This window comes from Eufriesea mexicana, unplaced genomic scaffold (genome assembly GCF_001483705.2).
Source record: "Eufriesea mexicana isolate 0111107269 unplaced genomic scaffold, ASM148370v2 scaffold5767, whole genome shotgun sequence".
Classification (NCBI taxonomy): domain Eukaryota; kingdom Metazoa; phylum Arthropoda; class Insecta; order Hymenoptera; family Apidae; genus Eufriesea; species Eufriesea mexicana.
In genome coordinates, this window is record NW_016913695.1 from 504,416 (window position 1) to 525,324 (window position 20,909).

Consider the following 20,909-nt stretch of genomic DNA (forward strand, 5'->3'; position numbering starts at 1 on the left):
TTGCATTGTTTCTTCGAATCCAAACGATCTACAACATCGTTCGCACGTCTATCCAAAACTAGTATAAATAGACAAAGAAAATGAAAATACGATTTTACTCTTCCTCTTTCAATATCTTAAACATTTTTCGGTACGAAAGACTCTTCGTTAGAAACAATCCAGGAAAAACGAAAACATAGAAACTCGATATTTTTAAATAATTCAAAAACAACATTTAAGTGTATATGTTGAAAGAAGAAGCCCCACTAAATGGTCCATCTTTTCGCCGTTCATATAATCTCAAACATACGACAATGAGAATCATCAATGTACTGGGTGATCCTTCCCCTTCTCACACCTCTCTTAGAGGATACTTAATACTGAAAATGTTCGGGAGCAACAAGACCCATACTTTTAGTCTATTATAATCGACTCTAATTTCTAATAAACCGAGGTACGCGCAAAATTATTCAATTCTGTGGTGTATTATCGTCTTCTTGCTGGTCACTGGTCTCTGCGGCAGAGGGTATAGTTGCTAGGAGTCTGACAGCTAACCTACTTGGTGATCCAGGTGGTTCTGGCTCCTGAATGGCCAGCTGACGAGTCAGTCTTGGCTTCGACCTAGCTGGTCTAGGAGTGTTTCTTGCAGTTACCTCTAGAGATGCACTAGATCTCGAAATTCTCCAGGTACTGGTGCTGGCAGTGGTAGCAGAACCGGAGGAATCATTTCTGGAGGAACTGAGGTTCGAGTCTTGTGATGGTTTTCTGGTAATCAACCACGAAGAAGCTCTCCGTTTAGGATCCAGTAATCTCAATGGAATACCACAATGATGCGTTTGTCTCCAAGAATCCGATCTAGATGAGGAGAAGTTTTCACTGGATGATACAGATGAGGCTCGTTTATGTTGTTTTTGTTGGATTTCTGCAATCTGATAAGCGTACTGGTCGTTACGTGCGTGTCTGGGTCTCGTATCCCTGGCGCAGGGCCATAGTATCCTGGTACCCCATCGACGGTAGCCAGAATATTGGCTAGTTTCAAGTAATCTCGAGTTACACGCACAGGGTGTTTGATTCTCTCGCGATGACCTGTCCACCAGACTGTTCGTGTTTACGGGAGTCTGTCTGTTGCTGAAGTTAGAGCTATGCCGGCATCTGCCGATCCCCCTGGTCACCCTGGACTCCTCGATCGCTTTGCAAATAAGTACACAATCTTTCTTGAACTGTTTGGTCAAGATGGCGTACAGAAATGGGTTACAACAGGAGTTCAATGGTAGCACGAATACAGCGAACACTTTCGCCTGTTCGAGTGACACCAGCTGCAACCCAAACGTGGCAGTCAACGAGAAGAACGCTATGGGGGACCAGCAGAGGAAGTCGGTGAATACCAGCAGAGCCATCCTCTTGGCAATTCGAGAATCATTCGAGTTCCATGCTTGAGAGCCCCTGATCGCACAGTACATCTTCAGATAGCATCCCATTAGTATGAGAAATGCGACTCCGTTGATCAACATTAGAAAGATTACGTATGCCAACGCTGCATTTCCATTAGTCTCAAATGGCAAACATATAGCAAACTTTCTGTAATCCGATACGCCTACTAGGGGCAAGCTTGCCATTGATAGAGCGAAACACCATCCTACAGTCATTATATAACTTGCATGTTTGAGGGAAAGTCTCTTGTTTAGGTGCATAGCATGCGTTATGGCATAGTTCCTTTCTAGAGTAATCACTGCTAACGTATATACGCTTAATTCGGAACTAAGAACGCCTAGGAAGCCGGCTAGCTGACATCCAGCGGAAGTTTGCCACGGTATGGCATACATCCGGAATTCTCCTAACGTCGAAGCGTCCACCACCGCTAGTAGACCTAAAATTACAAAATATATTTAAAACTGTAAAATTAAATACCGAACATACATCGAAAGGGGATATGCTACTTAGTAATCTCGTGTAGAAAATAATTTTACACTTTTGCATTTCCTATGGATATATTTTTATAATCTGACCTAGATAAATGCCCATGAAAAAGTCTGCTGCCGCAAGATTGCAAACTAGAAATCGAGGAACATCCATCTTGCTTCTGGAGAATATTAACACAAATACTACGGTTCCATTTCCAAGCATAGCGAGCAGAAATACTACCCACACACCGCAACGAAGAGTCCACCAGTCAAAGAGATCTTGGCATGGCAGAAAAGGACCTGAAAATCGTGAGATATTTTTATTTTCTTTTACACTCTAATTTAATCGTTTTCCGAGTATTTAAAAGGAGATTCGTGTTAAAATTACCAGGTTGGGGTAGACACTGTACGTGAGAAGGCAGTGTCTGAGCTGGCAGCGTAGCTCGGCTGTTCTGCTCATCAAAATAATCCTCAACATATGAGGGCAGGTTACCAGGGTACGTAAAATCTGAACCAAAGTTAGCCCAAAGTTCATTTATTTGCGAGCCAAATTTGTCGGTCATGTTATCTAAAACACGTTATCACTTCAGTGCTGCAAAGTCGATTTTTTCTATTTTTCTATTTTTTTTTATTTTTATTTATTTATTTTTTTTTTAACGAATCTATGATCGAAGAGAAATAACTAGATGATTTCTCGCATGGGAGAATGTATGTTTCCATGAATTTGTGCTTTTGTACACGATCTTATGGGAATCTCTAGTAATAGCGTATCTAAAATGGTATATTTTATGATAGTAATATAGGTCTCTTTAAATTTTTGAAATAAATTTTAGTAATGTTGTCATTAATTAAATATATAATATTTATTATATAATAATTATCACAATTATTGATTATTATTATTGATTGGAAAATTAGATTACTTTTAGATTCGCTATGGATAGCCATGTAAACGTTACATGATTGACTTTAAGTACTATCTTTCATTTTGGACCGAAACAGAAATTAAATATTAAAAGCTCGAGCGTCGAAATTGTCCTATACGTATGCAAAAACGGTGTTTGTACGTAGATCAAAGTTAGGAATGTTTATAACAAACAGCTTGTATTTTTACATAAAAAATATAAGTAAACATATACAGCTTGCGCTTTGCAGCATTTCAGTGTCGAGCGACTCATAAACTAAAATGTAACAAGCTGAATTTTGAACACAATAAAACTGTTTCAATTTGGCATAACTTTTCGTAAGACAGGTCGATGTAAAATATTTACTATATTCGTCAAAACAGATTAACAAAGTGGCAATTTTGGAAAACTTGTTACTTCTTTTATTGAACTGCAGAGATATAGTGAAGTATGTTGATACTGTTGTGAGAGGTGTTGTGACACGATGGTTAGTGACGATGAAATAGAACAAGTAGAGGAACCTTTAGTTGATGCAGCTCAGAGTATTCTTTAGTTTTCGTTGAATAGTGAAATTATAAAAATTTCACAGATCACTAATGACTAACATTTGATTTGGTATCGTTAAAACATTGATTTTGAGAAAGAGCAAACGAAGGTGTAACGCAGAAAAGAGCAGTGTTGATGAAAAGGAAGAAAAGGAGAAAAAAATAGAACATAATTTAAGAAAAGAAGTAAAAGGGAAAAAAAGGAAATATTAATTGAACTTTATATTCCACTGCAAATTGCAATAACTTAAAGAGAAAAAAGCAGGCTTCCTTAAAGCAACAGTATCAGATAAACGAGAAAAATCTCGAACAGTATCAACTTCAAGGACCCACACCATGAAAGCTCTAAAGATCTCAATCGGGGAACCAGTCCATTAAACTACTTACTGAGCTGTGGCCAGATATCGGTGAAGCTCGAGTTCCACAGGCTCATATCGAAGTCATTGTCAGTGGGGAACAGGATAGACTCTTGAACGGAGGATTTCGTTACCGGATCCTCCACCTCGATTGACAGAAACGAGCAACAGTGATAAGCATACGACAGTACCATCGTTTGCACACGTGGAAATCTTTCAGGTGCTGGGAATTCCCTTAGTGCTGGGTTGTTGAACGTCTTAAGGTGCAATAGGCCGGATAGTCCTAGCGTTGGCAGTGCCGGAAACACGTTATTCCCGAGATTTCTAAGATCGAGAAAATCAGCAATAAATACTTGCAGAGAAATTTTGCAAAAGAAAGATGATCAGAATTTTCACTCCGAATAATTGTCAATTTTCTGTCTAGAATTTCGTAGAGGAAAGATTACAAGTTTCTAATAGCAGATATCTTTTCTGCACTTACAAATCCTCTAAATGTTTCGTCTCTTTAAACGCGTCAGGGTGTATGTACTCGATGTAATTGCTCTCTAGATCCCTGAAACATAGAATTCTGTTTTCCAAGACGATAACGGTGAGCTATCTACGTGGGAGTAATTGCAAGCGACGACACTTACAACACTTGCAGCCTCGACAAACCGGTGAACGCGTCACTAGGGATCACTTGCAACTTGTTGTTTGATAGAAGCAGGTCGTGCAACATATTCAGACCTTTGAATGGCTCATCTGGCAACGACGGAATCATGTTACTGGTTAGATCCCTGGAAAAACCAATTTTCCTTTTATATATTTAATTTTCCCTATTAAATACTTATTTCCTTATTTTTGTGCAATATTTACAAAACTCGTAGGCCGCTGCAATTTCGTAGTTTTGGCACTTTTGTTAAAAAATTCGATTTCATATCACTGAAAACAAAACAAAAAATATTTATAAAAGGAACAATGTGAAATTGAAGTTTAATTATGAATTAATTAACTAATTAATGATTTCATTTTAAATATCATTCAAGTGAAACTCCATTTCATTTATGTTGAAATTTTGTCGATACAATTCGATTTGGGATTAATTACTATAGTATAATTTTATTTGATGTACATTGGACAGTTCACATAGAGATACAGACTAATGAATTTACTGATCAATTTAACTTCGTCAATTTTTCATCGTATTGTATCTACGTGATGTCAGTCTGACGTAAACTAAATTATTAGATGGATCTATTAATTATAAGATTAATATAATATAACGCGGTTTTGGATAAATCGAAGCTGACGCATTTCTATAAATTAATATTTATTATACTTACATAAAATTGGATTACTTACAGACTTTTCAATTTTGGACATTGTTCGCATAAATTTGTTGGAACATTTGTCACTTGTGCACGATCTAATCTTAATACTTCCAAAGATTTTGTTCCGTTTAGATTCGGGAATATCCGTAATTCTTTCAAATTCGAAAGGATCCTGTAAGAAATATTTTTATGTTATTTCTATTAAATTCAATTATTTATGAATCAAAAGCTTCCATAATAGTAATCCATTGAAAATATTTTTTGCTGTAAATAAGACGGATATTCATTTTTATACTATTGACTAATGGTTTTAGTTGTCTTATTATAATTCTTAAAATACAAATAATTCCTTTTTTTAAATTTCGATAAAGAGGAATGGAAGATGATAAGTGACGTGGAAAAGAAACTAAATCATGCGGAGAGAGCAATTAAGCGACACAGAGGGAGCCACCATGACGGGTAGTAAAGTAACTAAGTTATATAGCGGGAGAGGTTAGTTCAATGCCCTTGAACTGTGAATATCTTCGGCGCCAACTATAGCTAGTATATGCTGTCCACATTACGGAAAATATTAGGTCCTGATACATTAGAGTAACGATTGCTTAAACTAAATTTTATAACATAAATATCTTTTGCTACTTTATTTTCTTTGTGTTATAAAATAATTTCTAGTTTCTTCGACATAAAAATATTAACTCACACGCTGTTGAAATGTACATCAAATTTAATTATTTTATAAATTATTTAGATATATACACTATTGATAATAACTAATATTTAATATTAACAATAACTATTGCAATAATATTGTTGTTATTATTACAATTATTGACAATAATAGTTATCATTATTCGCTTTTAATTATAAAAACGTATAAATTTTTCTACATTCATTTTATTTAATCACTTCTTGATTTTACAATAGAAATTTATTTATAACTTGATTAAGAGGTATAGAGATAATAAATTGTTTGCAGAAATATCTATACTTACAGTTTACGAAGTTTCTGTAGATTTTGGAAAGTGTTCTGGTGTATTTCCTTGATAGGATTTCCCCGTAGATCGAGGGAGAGTAGATTAGAGATACGTTGGAAAACGTGCTCCTCCAGTGTTTCGATCCGGTTGTTCGACAGGGACCTACGGAATCGACGGAACATACACGAATACGACTTTCTTGGCTTCCTTCGCGTCGATGAAAACGGGAAACAAAAGGACCGGCATCGATCTTTCTTTCACGATTCTACTTTTTATCTACTTTGATCTTTCTTTTATATTTCTTTCCATTGGAAAAGGAAAAATACAAAAGAAATGGAAAAAAGTTCATAGACTTTAACAAACATAATCACTCTATATAAATTTTAATTTTTCATTCCTGAAAAATATTTTATATTTATTTTATATTTTATTTTATATTTTATATTTTATATTTTATTTTATATTTTATATTTATTTATTTAATAAAACTGGAAGCTATCGCTTGAAGAAGATTTTCTAGGAATATAGAGTGATGATGATTTAACAGTGGAACAGTTTCCATCTGCAAGACGGGAAGAAAATGGCTTCGATTTCTTCGACGAGATATATCGTGACGAATGTTTTTAGTCGAAGAAAACGCGGATAAGGAAGTGGTATTCATAGAATGTAAAAAAAAGTTGTCAAATTACATTTTACTTAATCGATGCACACTTACAGGTCTTCAAGGCCAGAGAGCTTTACGATCGCGGTTGGAATTTTTGTTAAATAATTGTCATCGAGCTCCCTACAAAGCAGACAGAGAATTATATTTTTTTCAAAATCGCGGACACTACACGTGATCCCTTTTTCTTTTTTTCTTTGTTCACAACGGATTGTCTGGCCTCCGTCATTTTTTTCCCCCTCAACTTTTTTATTCAAGCAAATAAATTTGTTACGAACGCAATCTACAGGGTTTATTCTTTTCTTTCTCTTTTTTTCATTTTTGCAAGAATTTCTGTGCGATTTGCGGAACACTCACAATACTCGAAGGCTCGTTAAGTTCGTAAATGCATCGTCGGCGATCGTGTGTAAACGATTTCGTCGAAGTAATCTGAAAAGAATAATGAACTGTGAAAGATGCATTTCACGAGTTTCGTCCTCGTACTTACAACACTTCAAGATTGATAATTCGATGAAAGGCACGGGCTGGAATGTTTGTTATGTTGTTGCTTGTTAGGTCTCTGTAACAGTTCAATTGAAGAAGTACCGTGTAACGATTGAATTCGTAATATATCAGGTATACAGGGTGGACTAATTCGATCGGTTTCATTTTTAATAAGAGGAGCTTTCCTGTTTCCAATAACACGGTTAACTTATCAAATATCAAGTGTCATTATCTTCTCGTATATAACATTATCTTCTTATTCTTATTCTTTCACACCACATGATTTATAACAAAACAAGTATTTACTATTCCTCCAGTAACTAAGTAATTAAAGATAATCGAGGTGATCACGTTACATAGTACACCCTGTATAGATCTACAATTTTCCTACGTATCCTTTCCTCGCTTAATCGTTTATAATATATTATTATTATAGTTTCTTTTATCACTGTCAGTTTATAATTGTTCCATTAGAAATAATGATAACGAGTTCTAATTTCTGTTCCTCGCTAAGAAAGAAGAACCTAGTTAAAAAGGTTTGACGGATTAAAAATGGAAAGCAAGCTGGATCGTATGAAATAGAGGAAAGAACAACTGCACGTCGCGATAGATCGTTCCTAAATTGCGTAGAGGAAATTGGTTTGAGGAAAAGAGGTAAAAAACTAAAACAAAAAAGAAGAGAAAGAGAAGGAGGAAAAAGGAACGGAAGAAACGAGAAAAATGCAAATAGTACGAACTCGTAAAGCTGAAAATTTACTGGCTGCCGTCGGTACGCCCTGTATTTTCAAGCGTGAACCATCGTCAAACGTTCCTGACGAGCCCTCCTTGCTTAGCTGTCTTCCCAATTTCACACCCACCTCACGAGACACAGCAGACGCGCCGAGTTTACGACAGACTGATTCTACTTCGATGCACTCCGCGGTTCTCCATATACCAGGTCTCTCGAAATTACCTATTCCTTAACTTCGTTAAGAGTACGTGAAATTCCAAGATTATATCAATAAAAGTAAAAAATAATTCAACCACATATGCGATATTTACGATAAACATTTATTGCAGATATGAGCCATGGTGGCGCTAGTGAGTTAAATGGAGCTTTAAGACCGCTTTCGGACACTGACTCGTGAATGGATTAAAGTACAGGAAGTATCAATTCGTTCTTAGAATAATAAATTTTAATCGCTTTTATTTCGTTTTTTTAGAATTCACTTTTTTTAGAATTATTTTTAATTTGTTGGAGCTTTGTGAAAGTAGTGTGAGGTAGTAAGTATTTAATCGATCTTTCTGTGCTGTTATCAAATTTATTAATGACTATGGATTCTTTTAGATTAAAATAATTGGAAAAATATTTTATCGTGTGCGAAGAATGGAATTTGATAGAAATTTTCATATGATTATGTATTTCGGTCTTCCAGTGCGTTCGAAGGTGTATGGAGACTGCGGCGTTGAAGCTTCCAGATACACCAGCGAAAGCATACATTTTTGCACAGTACAGGTAAATCTGGAAAATTCTGTCTGTCGTCATTTCAAATATCGTTCGTTTTATCTGGCCGTAAAGTGATTTTCCAGCTGACGGTGGGCAAGTTATCCTCGGTATAGTATCAATTACGTGATGGTTACCCCTTAACGGCCGTATAAATTTGCCGATATCGAGCACGTAGCCACTTGAACACCACAGATATAGAATGAATGTTCGAATGTATCCGTATGTTTAAAAGGCTAAGGCCTGACTTCATATTCCTATATCTATTATTCTAGTACTTATTATTCACGTACCAGTGTAGCTTAAATACTTTTGAAATTGTAAACAGATTCTGTGTATCCAAAATAGTTTGAAAATTTAGAGTATTCTAAATTTTCTACATCTTCAATGTATTCTAGGTATTTCGAATGCTTCTAGTACTCAAAGTACTTGAGAATATTCAGTGTATTCCGAGTGACTCGAGTATTCTGAATATCTTAAGTAATTTAGATATCTACGTTCTGATTATTTCAAGTACCCTAAATATTCTAGGTACTCTGAGCATTTCGAGTACCCTAAGATATCTGTTTTAAAAATTTTTAATATTTTAAATAACCTAAGGATCATAAACACTCGCAAGAGTACTTTAAATATTCTATATATCTTAACTTCAGGTACTATAGTCTAAAACATAAGTAAAGGCGTTAAAAAAGCACCGAAAGTAAAAGAATTTAAAAAGTACTCTAAACGTTCAACATAGCTTAAATGTCTTACATATCCATTGCTAGCCAAGTCCTCCAAGTCCCCCAAATATTTTGGTCAAAAGCAGTCTCTACTCAACAGAACAAACTACTCATAACTAAGTGACAGGATTAAAAGTGACAGGAGTAAAATTTGCAAACATCCTAAACACTCAGAGTACTTCAATTATCCAATGTAATATCCTGATAACTCTAAATACACCAGACATTCCAAGTACATACTCTAGCCCAGAGCAATCTTTGCCACAGACAGTACCCATAGCAAAACCAGTTCAAAAGAACTGAAAGGATTAAAAAGTGCGAAATTACTGTTTTGCCTTTCATTTCGCAGCTCCTAACAGATGCAACCAATCAAACGTGAAACTTTCCAATTCGTCCAATCGATCATGTGGATCGATTCGAAAGTGAAAATCCACGAAGACTAGACGCGAATCACTTTCCCAGGTAGCCTAACATCGCTGGGGGGCTCACGTTGATCATGAGAATTATTTTCTAGGACACACTTCGCTTCAAATCCAGTGCCATTAAACCGACCATTGTCCGGATTGCGTACACGAGTTTCCAACCAACGATATATGTCACGCGTAAATATCGAGACCCCATATCGGGGTTGTGGTTCGTTGGCTAAAAAGGTCCGCGTCTGTGCCCAGCTAATTTCGCAAATTTCTGTCGTTGATTAGCATAAAGATACAATAAAACTTGATATTGCTCAACTATTCGCGTGCTATTTAACCCAAATTTGTGGTAGAGGTTATGGGGTTATTTCTTGGAAGAGGTACATTTGGATTCTTCGAAGAGCGTACTGAGGGTGACAGACGAGGTTAATTAGAGTATGTAAGCAGATACTGTTGCATTCGTGACTTTTGGCTAGGAATTTTTCTATATTTTTGCCGTTCTTACTATTATTATTTTTCTTCTCTTTATTTTGAGTAATTCATTTTACCAATTAAATTTTGCTAATAAGTAATTCTTTTAAAAAATTTTTAATTTGTATAACTACAGGATAAGGATTTATGAAACTTATCGATTGATGTATAACAGCTTTTCACGCTTTTCACAATTTTAGATAACCACATAGATCAATTGCAAGTATGTCTTTCGATAACTGAGAATCGGTTATGTATGAAGGAAAAGATTTATTTTACTTTAGATAAGGATTGATCCGTTTTTATTTGACGTTATGAGACTTCTATTCAGTTCTTCGGAATTGAGGAACATTTATAGTATCCCTCTTTTCTGGGCATTCTCGTAAAAGTAAAATACGACTTCTGGTCGATCTCATAAAGAGGTATACAGTGAATATTTTTAATCGAAAGAATTCATCTCGATTTCAACTATTTTCATATTATTCGTGTAATTTTGTTAGCTTAATATAAGTTCGCCTGCTTGGAAAAGTTCTATGTAAACTTCTCCTTTAGGCAGACAGATGTACATCTTGATATTATACACTTCACGAGATAAAACCGAGGACATTAAATTCTCGCTGTATAACGAGATGAGGATGAATCAAAGGATTAATCAGAGGTTCAGTCTTATTAAAAAATATCTTTTTCTTTCATAAGTTTATAGAATCCGTGGATGCGCGTGCGTAAGCTGACTCGATCGATGTGTAGAAATGTGCAACCCACACGAAATCCACATGGGACAACGGAACTTTTTCTAAAATATTCATCGAATAATATTCACGATATATTTTCCAATTTCCTATTTGCTCTTAAGTTAATAATAAGACATAAAGTATAAAGTTTGTAAGTTTAGTTAGCCAATTTATTACAAATAAGTAGTTTAACTATCATCTAACTATTAAAAGTATAAGTTTTAAATATAAGTTTCAGGAGTTCCTAAAATATTCCAAATATTCCAAATATCGTAATTGATTTAGAAATTTTTTATATCTTAGTTAGATATATTAAGTATCTAAAAAGATCTAAGTATAGTGCAAAGAAATAGCCTAAAGTAGTTAACTTGTTTATGTAGTCCATTTATCCTAAATATTCTAAGTATTTTACTTAGTCCAAATAATTTACCTATTCCACATTGGGAATTTTAAATAACTTAAATACCGTGTCTTAAGTACTCCTAATACTTTAAATGTTCTAAATATCTTAGACATCTCGAGTATCCTAAGTATCGTAAGTTTCTCACGCATCTTAAATACTCTAATTTAAAGTAATCCAAGTATCCCAGACTTACCTAACCTTAAAAACCCAAGTATCCGAAATACCTATAATCTACGGATACTTTAAGTATTCTTACATTCTATACATATAGCTCCAGTGTCCAAAATATGCCAATCATCCCCATCATTCCACGAATCCTCCAAAACATGCAAAACAATATTCTGATTTCATCCACCAACCCACGTGTTCAAACTTCCCGCCATAATCCTCCTCGTCAATAGCTAATTTTTCTTCTGAATGATGACTAGGCAACAATGAAGTTTATGAATTTCAAAAAACGTAGCAGTTCGTTTCCATAATCGGAACCAATTAATCATTCTGTCAGTTCTCCTTATCCGACCCGCTTCACACCCGACCGAATAAACATCGATCCATCCAACGTAGTCTCCAAGAAAACTCGTCAAAACTACGGAGGAAGAGAACCCATTGATTTTTCTTACTCTGTATGGACGGTAGGTGGTTCGAAAAAACGCGAATTCTCCACGCGATTTTTCTTTCCTTCGTGTCTTTTGCCCTAACTAACGAAAGTTTCAGGAAAGGTTCACGAGTTTCACGAGTCGGATAGAAGCTGTTTGTGCCCAACAACAATGTTCGATGAGTTTCCTAGAGAAACTTTCCTAAAGGATTGTTCACAAGAAAGAATTGTGGCTCCTTAACGAGATTGTAGGATTATTACAAAACTTTCTTTTATGCTATATTCCATATCTTCTTCTGTTGTTTATCTTAAATCTTACGCAGTTTATATTCTCTTATATTTTATAATTATATTATTTTATATTTATATTTCTGTAACGCGCGATACTAAAATTTCTAACCTCTAATTCGTTCTTTCAATTTAAGACTTTAAAAATATTTAACCCTCTGTTGGTAACAGGAACTGTTAATGACGCCAGAGAAAATCGGATGCACTATTGGTAATAGGGATCATTAAATGATTCTCAACTGAAACGTCCTGTACATAACAAAAATCACGCAAGACCTCTATCTGAAACATATAATGTTTGTACAATTCATGTTACCAACGAAGGATAAAATATATAAAATTTTAGTATTTATAAAATCTTGGTAATTTTATTTTTGTTACGATACAAATTCAGTACGAGTCTACATATCCGTGTAAGAGTATCAAACCTTTCATAAAACGCATGTCTTTGTTTAATTACATCTGAAAAAATGCTATTGTATTTTATATCTTATGCTACTGTATCTTGCTACTAGATTACGGTGGTACTAATCCAATACAACAGTTTTAAGAGCGATATAGAGAGTTTTAGGTTAGTTTTTAAACCTAATATTCACTAAAAAATGTCCTTATCGACCGCAATTTCTTTTCATAGAATAGCCAAGAGTAGCCGAAACGAACGGAATGAGAAGAACGTGAGGAACGACGAGGGATCCGTCATTTGGAGGAGTGGTGGGAAAAAGATGAAAGTGGTGGGAGGCGTCATCGTTATTCCAGTCGTTGTCGTCTCGCCACTTTTCATCATAGCTTTATCTCAGTCTTTACTGCATCCCCGTCCTTTATACAGGGTCGTTTCGCAAATAATGCAGCCCCCTTTTTTTATGAGTTTGCAGTAAAAGTAAATGATTCTCTGTTATCCCTTGAACGATCAATCGCAGGAGAGGAGTTTCTTGTGCAGGAATAGGTTCGGGAGTCATACCAATACTTTATACGTTTTTGATTGTTATAATAACCTATTTTAGGGAGGTTAAGTCAAGTGTCTCTTATCAACTGAGTTCAATAGAAGAAATTTTAATCGATACATCTTAGTATATCTAACTTATATGGTATGTTAACTTTAACTGTTTGGTGTAAAGAATTTTCTTTTTATATATATTATTGAAAATATTTCAAAGTGAATTTTTTTTAATGAAATACTATTTCGTAGCGAACTTTCTACCGCATAAATGGCGCAAAATTCAAATCATGTGTGAATTTTGGGACACCCTATATTTTCTATGTACTATTTGCATTACGTAATTATAATTAGAGCTCTCTTCAGGATTTGCGTTTAGTTCTAGAAATTGATCAATGAAATTCTTTCCTGTGGTTGGTAAATGATCAATATTTGTTTAACACAGGTTTCCTTTTCTTTGAGATTTATTAATTAATGGCTGAATATAATACAAGTTTATATTACACGAATATCAAATAAAATCTTAACCTAAAAATCTAAAATTCGATTCCATTGTAGATGTAAAAAAGAGTTGCCTGAGAATTTCCAAATTTTTATGGAATTGGCTGGCCATTTAATATTTCGTCTCACGTCTGTGATTTATCTATCTGAGAATTTATAGTGTTTTGGTTAGACGGCTATAAATTTAGTATTGCGTGATTTATGATATGAATTTAGAGGAAATAAACTGCGTCTGTGTTCCAAGAAAGCATGTCTGGATCAAATAATTAAAAAAGGCACTGACGTAAATTAATTCGTGTGCTGCTCTACTCTGCATCAAAAGATATGCTTAGAACAATAATCCAATATCTAACAGTATTAGATCAATTACACTGTCCAACAAATTTTAACTTTTCTGTAATACCCAATGGCTGATTCTCTTAGAGCTTACTTTCCTCAACTCGAATCTCTAATCGAGATTCTTCTGTTGCTTCCGAAAAATGTGATTTTTTTCTGGAAAAGCTAGATTTTTGCTTAAAACGAAATATTATGTGAAAAGTAAGTACCTTAGGAAATTTATTGTTGTCTTACAAGTTAGGTGACAGTATCCCAAGTTTATCAATATAGGGGAAATAAAGATATTTTGACATACATACACGAATCATAGAAATTTATTCTATGGTAATTACAGTTTATAAAAAATGTGTAAATTATCAAATTTATTATCAATAACAAATAACTTAAAGCACAAAAATACTTAATAAGAATGCATCACGAAAATTTATATTCTGAAACTATAAATAAAGTTTATAAATTATTATATTTATCATTAGTAAGAAATTAATATTGTTAATAACAAATTGTTTACAACGTAAATTTATAATAAAAGTGAAAAAATTAATAAATTATTGGCTATTACTAGAACTTACGACGTACTTGTGTTAAAATGTATTCATATAATATGCAAAAAGTTTATAAATTATTACACTGATTGTTTATAACAAATTAATATTGTTATTAACAAATTGCTCGCAACGTATATTTATAATAAAAGTGAAAAAAATAATAAATTACAAGCTATTAAAGCGGAAAAATATTAAATAATGGAATCGGTAAAGATAAAAAATTTTTTATCAGGGTGGGGGGTTCGGCCGATCGAGGCTATATAAGGGGCGACGCGACACAAAATAACTCATTTGTCGGTCGACTTCGGAAGTCGAACATCTAACTTTTCGTTGTGCGCGAGGGGTGGGGGTCCGAAATGAGGATGGGGATGGCTACCCCATCCTCATCCCACCCCATTAAATAATTTACTAATAATTTTTATTTTGTTTTCTGATATTAATAATTTTTTTCTTTCAGGTGTTAATTATTTTTTCTTTTTACAGGTCTTAATTATTTTTTTTTTATTTCAGATATTCTTTTACATTCGGACATGCGAATATTTCGTATAATATTCGAATGTTTCGACGTTGGTTTCTTTATGTCTCATCGTTGGGTTGTTCCATCCATTTGGTTTATCACTGTGGTTCATATTCGTTTCGCTTTTATCTTTCCTCTTACTAATCCGTTTCATTACAGGTTTATATTAACAATAATATATTCTGTTTTAACTTTTAGGTTTCTCAAGATTCTTAAGTTTCTTCAAGACTTCATTTGAAACACAATAATAGACGACACGGGATGCGTGCGTTTAGACCTAAGTAGACGTAAGTAATCATAAGATAGATGACTAGACTAAGTCTCATGTGCGCGCTATCTGTACAAAGGTAACCCACCTAACTTGGAACGAAATATATCAATTTTCTATATTCTTATCCCCTTCGTTTACCAAATAGAACATAATTGTTCTCGCGATAATCGCGATCGTTCTTAAGTACCGACTAGCTTGCGCGACGTAATCTCGTGTACTTGATAACTCCATGTTTCGTAAGTCATTCAAACGATTCGTTCTGACACTCATCCTCGCCACTGCCACCCTTGTTACGCATTGGTTCTAGGGTGATCGGCGGGCTGGCACTCACCTGGGTCAATTCGAGGGTCTGTCGGCCCTAGTCGTTCTGGGCACCAGCGCGTGCACGACCGGGGTATGGGTCCTGTAGCTGTGACACTGCATATGGGCCTACGGTCAGACCCCATGGGATGATTAATTTCTCCCCCATGTGGCAGGGGCCTGCGTGACCGGCTACAGGGCCTCGCTAGGGACCCTCGGCTTGATTTTGGGTGTTTCGTTGGTTCGTCGATCACTCTCGTTCGCGAGTAAGTCATGGCAGGGTCTGTGGTGGCTGGATGGGCTAGGTTCGATCGGGAGGGTGCCGAGGCACGGAGTTGTCTTGTACACGAGAGTACGTCTCGTAGACTAGTCGGTCTTTCGAATAATCGCGACCTCGTCCGGGCGCGATCGCGATTTTTAACTTGCTTGCGTGTTTTATATTTTATTCCCTATTTGTATGAGACATAATATGTCTCACTGTTGCGACAATAGAGTAGTAGTATTCCGAATCGAAATGCCCTTTGTAAGACACGAAATATAATAGTGTCAGTAGATTTTCACTTTAACTTCTTTCGCTCCAAGTTAGATTAGGGTACCTTTGATACAGGTAGCGCCAGTAGGATGCGCTACTAGGGCGCATGTCGGGTCTCGATGCGTAGCCACCTCCTCGTGGTGAGACCTGGTAATTGGTACCGTTTTAAAAAAAAAACTTTGGGAAACGATACCAAGTTAAGAGCTACGCACAAAGATTAAGATATTTCCTATCTCTTGTAAATTTTCAATGTTCCCCTTTGACTCAGAAAATAAAGAGTGGGTAATATCTGTTGAAGTAATATCTAAATTAAGATAAATTAAAGTAAGTATCGTAAGGTAAGTCTTATGAAGTAAGTATAACGTAAAAATTTATTTTTGAAATGGAAAGATGTAAAATAGTTAAAATTTTATAGCTGATTAACTCCGTTGACACTCCCTTGATCACAAGAAAACAGTAACCAATGATTTTCGTCACCGTTTTCAGTCAATAGCAGTCATTCCCTGTGATCAAGACAGTATCAACGTAGTTAGTCAGCCGCGAGAATGTAAACATGCTATGCCTCCTTTTCTCAAACTCACAATACTTCTGCAATGACGTTAGAATGAATGGGTTGGTGGGGATTCGGGCCTACGTTTCGCTCATTGTCAAAGGACTTTTTCTCTGCAATGCACAGTATGTCCATGTTTCAGTGTCTAAAAGAAAGATTATCAATAGGAACTTCAACGTGACATACAAGAACCGCAAAAAGAAAGGACGTGTACTGACAGCTGGGGAAGCTTCGAATAAAGGGAACACGATTCCACATCGATTTTCATCGATGAGAGAATTGGCTGGAGCGATCCGTCTTCTCTTTATGGCCGATCGTTTTTCGCGAGCTCACTCGAAAACTTTGGCCGTAATATAAAAACTTCCGTATGACAACTGGCCACCGGGTCTCGCTACGAATCTCTGTTATCTATTCTAGCTCAGTTTTATGCCGAACTGGGCTACGGAAACGAACATTAGTCGTTACGTCCAACTAAACTTCCGTTTTCTGGAACTTCACGCCATTATATTGAAGATGCTATGTCTACCATGAGATTCCTTAAAAAGGAATAGATAACGAAGTGCGAAAATTAATTTAAAAAAGTTAATTATCAACTTACATCGAAGAACCTAACCTTGACAAACATTTGACACTGTATTTATTTGCATTTCCGTTTTTGGCAGGTTTCGCGCCACTAATTTGAAAGCTACGTCTACGACTTGATTGTCCGATTGTTAGGTGAAGAGTGATGAAATAGTTTTAACTTGTGATCTTTCACAGGTGAGAAGGTAAAAACGTTTAATCAAATCTAATCTTCAGACTAGCAGACTAATCTTCATTGATTATTTTCTGAGATTATATAGGACGATGCGGAAATCTTGGCATTACCGCCAGCATTAATTCGCTTCGGCTGAAAAAATAAATCAAAAGTTAAAATTGAGGTAATTAATATCCATTTATCCTCGAGGAACGATATTTCGACCTTGTAAGAAGATTATTCATGCAGCATGGATGAATCACGTGTCCCGGTAGCAGCAGTGACGTAGCATTGCAAGTTTTCGCGAGCGAAAGCCAAAACCCATTAACGTTGTCTTACGTCAATTTTTCGTGAGCGAAAGTTGACAGATATTGCGGGGCCACTACGGTTTCTCTCGTGAGCGTAGGTCAAAAATTGTTCTCGGGACATGCATAATTGTCTTTCCGTTTGCAAATTCTTAATACGATATTACGATCCGTTATAATACGATGTGAACGGCATTTAATTATACCTTATCTTAAAAATGCAGATTTTTTATCTTCATGGAAGCAGTTTGTACGCATACAAAGTGACTCGTTATAATCTTCCCACGCAATTATGGAGAGAAGACTTTAAATAATCGTAAATAACCTCGAATAACCTTCAAGGACCATACAGATCAATGAATTCACCTTGGAATAAGTTGCAATGTTGATTGGTCAAAGTTATAAATTGTGGTGACCCCATAGTTCGTGCACTCTCCGCCAGAGGGATTTTGGAACGATTGAGGTTCTCGCAAATGACTCGAGCCCTCCGAGTCCTATAAATGAGAGTTCTTGATTTTTCTATAATCTTCGACGTTTGAGGCACCGGTCTGTTAGATAACCTTACTATAACGAGTCTGCTAGCAGACCCCGAACGAAAGACGCATCATCATTCTATCCCTTATCCCTCTATTTGTCCAGAAAAATAGTCCCATATTCTCGAACGCGAAAAGCCAAAGCACGCTTCATAAATTATATGTATATATGTACAGAAACAAATGCATCTGCCGTGTCATCTATTAGACATTCACGAAATAATAAAAAAAAAGAAGAACTGAGAAAACATTATCACGCGTGAGAAACGTTTGCCCAATGAGCATTCTCGAATTATAATATACAATTACCATTTTGCGAGCATTAACAGACAGAAACAGATTTTTCTAATCCATTTCCACGAAGGGAGAAGAAACAGAGCGAAACACAAAGGAGAAGAATCATTTAACTCGAACCTAACCTAAACCTCAAGATCTCATGTTTCATCCCGGATATCCACGGTCGAGAAGAGCGGGCTTATTCGCGTAAACGCGGATCGACGGTTCGATATTCGAGTCACGTTCGCTGCTGGCATTCGAGCCACTTTGTTACTGTCCGAGAAAGTTTCAGCCGGGAACTTTAAATAAGCATGGAACGCTGCGTCGCGGCCCGTTGCGAGCATCGTCCTCGTCCCCTTACCCAAAACCCCCCTACGCGTTGCTATCTCGTTTAACCCCTTAACGTTCACACTTCTCCGACATGACCATAGAAAAAATGATAAGCATTTATTGCAATGAAATTCTTCTACTATTCTTCTACTATATAGCAACACGTTTGTTTATAATTATACTACATTTTAAGCTTTTGTCATAATGAAGCAAAAATTGAACATAAAAAGTAGCAAACAATTCTTTTCACTAATGCAGAAAATACAATTTTTACTGGATACAGGAATATTATAAATTTAAGAGCGCAAAGCAGTATGTAACCTTCAAAAAATCGATTCTCCTTGTATTGTCTCAAAAAATTCTTCGTTCTTTACTACGTCGAGTGTAAAAGACTGAAAAACTAGCGTCTGCTGGTACACAGTCGGTACTGACTCTAACTCGAGCAAACATTTTAGTCAGCCAAATGTTTAACCGCAATTTACTATACACCCTGTGTATAATCATGGAATTTAGTACCGTTACATTGAAGAAGCGTGTAAGCAACATGAACTATCACCAGAGATAAGTGACCTGATGCATTCGAGAAACTATAGACAGAGCAAGACAACGCAAAGGACTCCATTCGCTGGTAACAATTTCAGGATTCGTTCTCGACTGCTTAAGGATACAACGTTAGTGACATATCAGTGATACTCTCTAGATACTTGATACGCTAAAAGCTCGCACAAAAATGCATAGTGACGTGAAAGCTTCCACGAAAGTACACATTTCTTTCATGGATCCTCCGCAGCGAAAGGAAAATACAAGGTATCGATTTTGCCACGGAGCTAGGGTCTGAAATTCCAACAGAGATCTTCTTTCTTGATCTTTGCTTCTGATACGCGTTATCGTTCAACGGAGTTTCTTTTCCTTGTGGACCTTGGACCATCCATGGATGGACAGCTCCTTCCTCTGCAAGGAAGAAGGCAATCGTATCAGGAAGGTTCTTTTCTTTGCTCTAATTTCCTCATCCAGGATGAAGAAGCAGCAAATGTCTACCAACTGTAATGGCATTTGTAATTTGAATAGGAAACTGTGCTCCTCCCCGTTCCTGATTTACGGTCTATTATAATAGGTAAGATATCGTGTAAGTTTCTGTATAAACTACACTCTCTGTAGAGATTATGTAAGCGTTTCTTATGGGACTGGATCATGGAATTTTGCCGAGTAGGAATGGTTCCTTTTTTCCATGTTAAAGAAAGAACCTACGTTGACGATCCTTTGAGAACAAACCCGGCTGAACGATAATACAGATTTTATTCGGGTTTTATTATTAATGCGAATTATTATTTGGATTAATAATCATTGATTATTCGACTGACTAAACTTGAAGAAACTTCATTCGAGAGATCTGTGCGTTAAGTTTTATCTGATAAAATGACACCAACCAGCTGATAATTTGTCCAATCACAGTGGTCATAGCCCCTTATAATGATTGATAACGAGCTGTTGAGATATTTCTTCCAGAAGGAGACTAATATCCGAAATCCTCAACTTTGATAATCGTGTGACAGCAATTAGACCTTGAATCGCTAGTTCAAGTACCTAGATATTATAGCAGAGGGTCTAGATAACATTATTATGGTCTGATGTTCGATAGACGAGCGTAAACATCTAAAAGGAATGTGAAGAGCTATTAATCACGCCGGTCACGTCTGTGACGTGGATCGCGTATACATGACGTTATTGTGAAAGTAATTCTAGCTATCGTTGCCAAATTCGACCCATTTGCTTGCACGGGAAAAAATGTCGAAATTTTATCATAATCCTTGATGAATTTTCGCTTCTGTGTACATCGAGACGCGATCTTTATCTTCCTCCTTTTGTTATTATCCCAATTGTCTTGCTGCTTAGCTAAAGAGAAGGATTGTATCTCTTGCGCTTCATTGAGCAAGAAGAGAATGAGAGTCTGTGTGATTTGGGCTGCAATGAACTAATCGTTATTTTATTTTAAAAAATTTGCAAGTTTTTTTATTATTAT

The 20,909-nt window shown here is 35.9% G+C and overlaps 1 protein-coding gene across 1 annotated transcript in view; it reads right to left on the reverse strand.

Annotated features, from left to right (window-relative positions):
• Positions 1 to 269: 269 nt before the first annotated feature.
• The window catches only part of rk (G-protein coupled receptor rickets), a 42,540-nt gene continuing 21,900 nt past the window's right edge, over positions 270 to 20,909 (reverse strand). Inside the window, exons 2-13 of the mRNA XM_017906604.1 lie at positions 7,119 to 7,190; positions 6,989 to 7,060; positions 6,686 to 6,754; positions 5,989 to 6,132; positions 5,028 to 5,168; positions 4,542 to 4,607; positions 4,319 to 4,462; positions 4,168 to 4,239; positions 3,718 to 4,010; positions 2,269 to 2,448; positions 1,986 to 2,180; positions 270 to 1,846 (exon numbers count right to left, since the gene is read on the reverse strand). Coding sequence (XP_017762093.1) covers positions 450 to 1,846; positions 1,986 to 2,180; positions 2,269 to 2,448; positions 3,718 to 4,010; positions 4,168 to 4,239; positions 4,319 to 4,462; positions 4,542 to 4,607; positions 5,028 to 5,168; positions 5,989 to 6,132; positions 6,686 to 6,754; positions 6,989 to 7,060; positions 7,119 to 7,190 — 2,845 coding nt within the window. The 3' untranslated portion in view covers positions 270 to 449. The remainder of the gene's footprint in view (positions 1,847 to 1,985; positions 2,181 to 2,268; positions 2,449 to 3,717; positions 4,011 to 4,167; positions 4,240 to 4,318; positions 4,463 to 4,541; positions 4,608 to 5,027; positions 5,169 to 5,988; positions 6,133 to 6,685; positions 6,755 to 6,988; positions 7,061 to 7,118; positions 7,191 to 20,909) is intronic.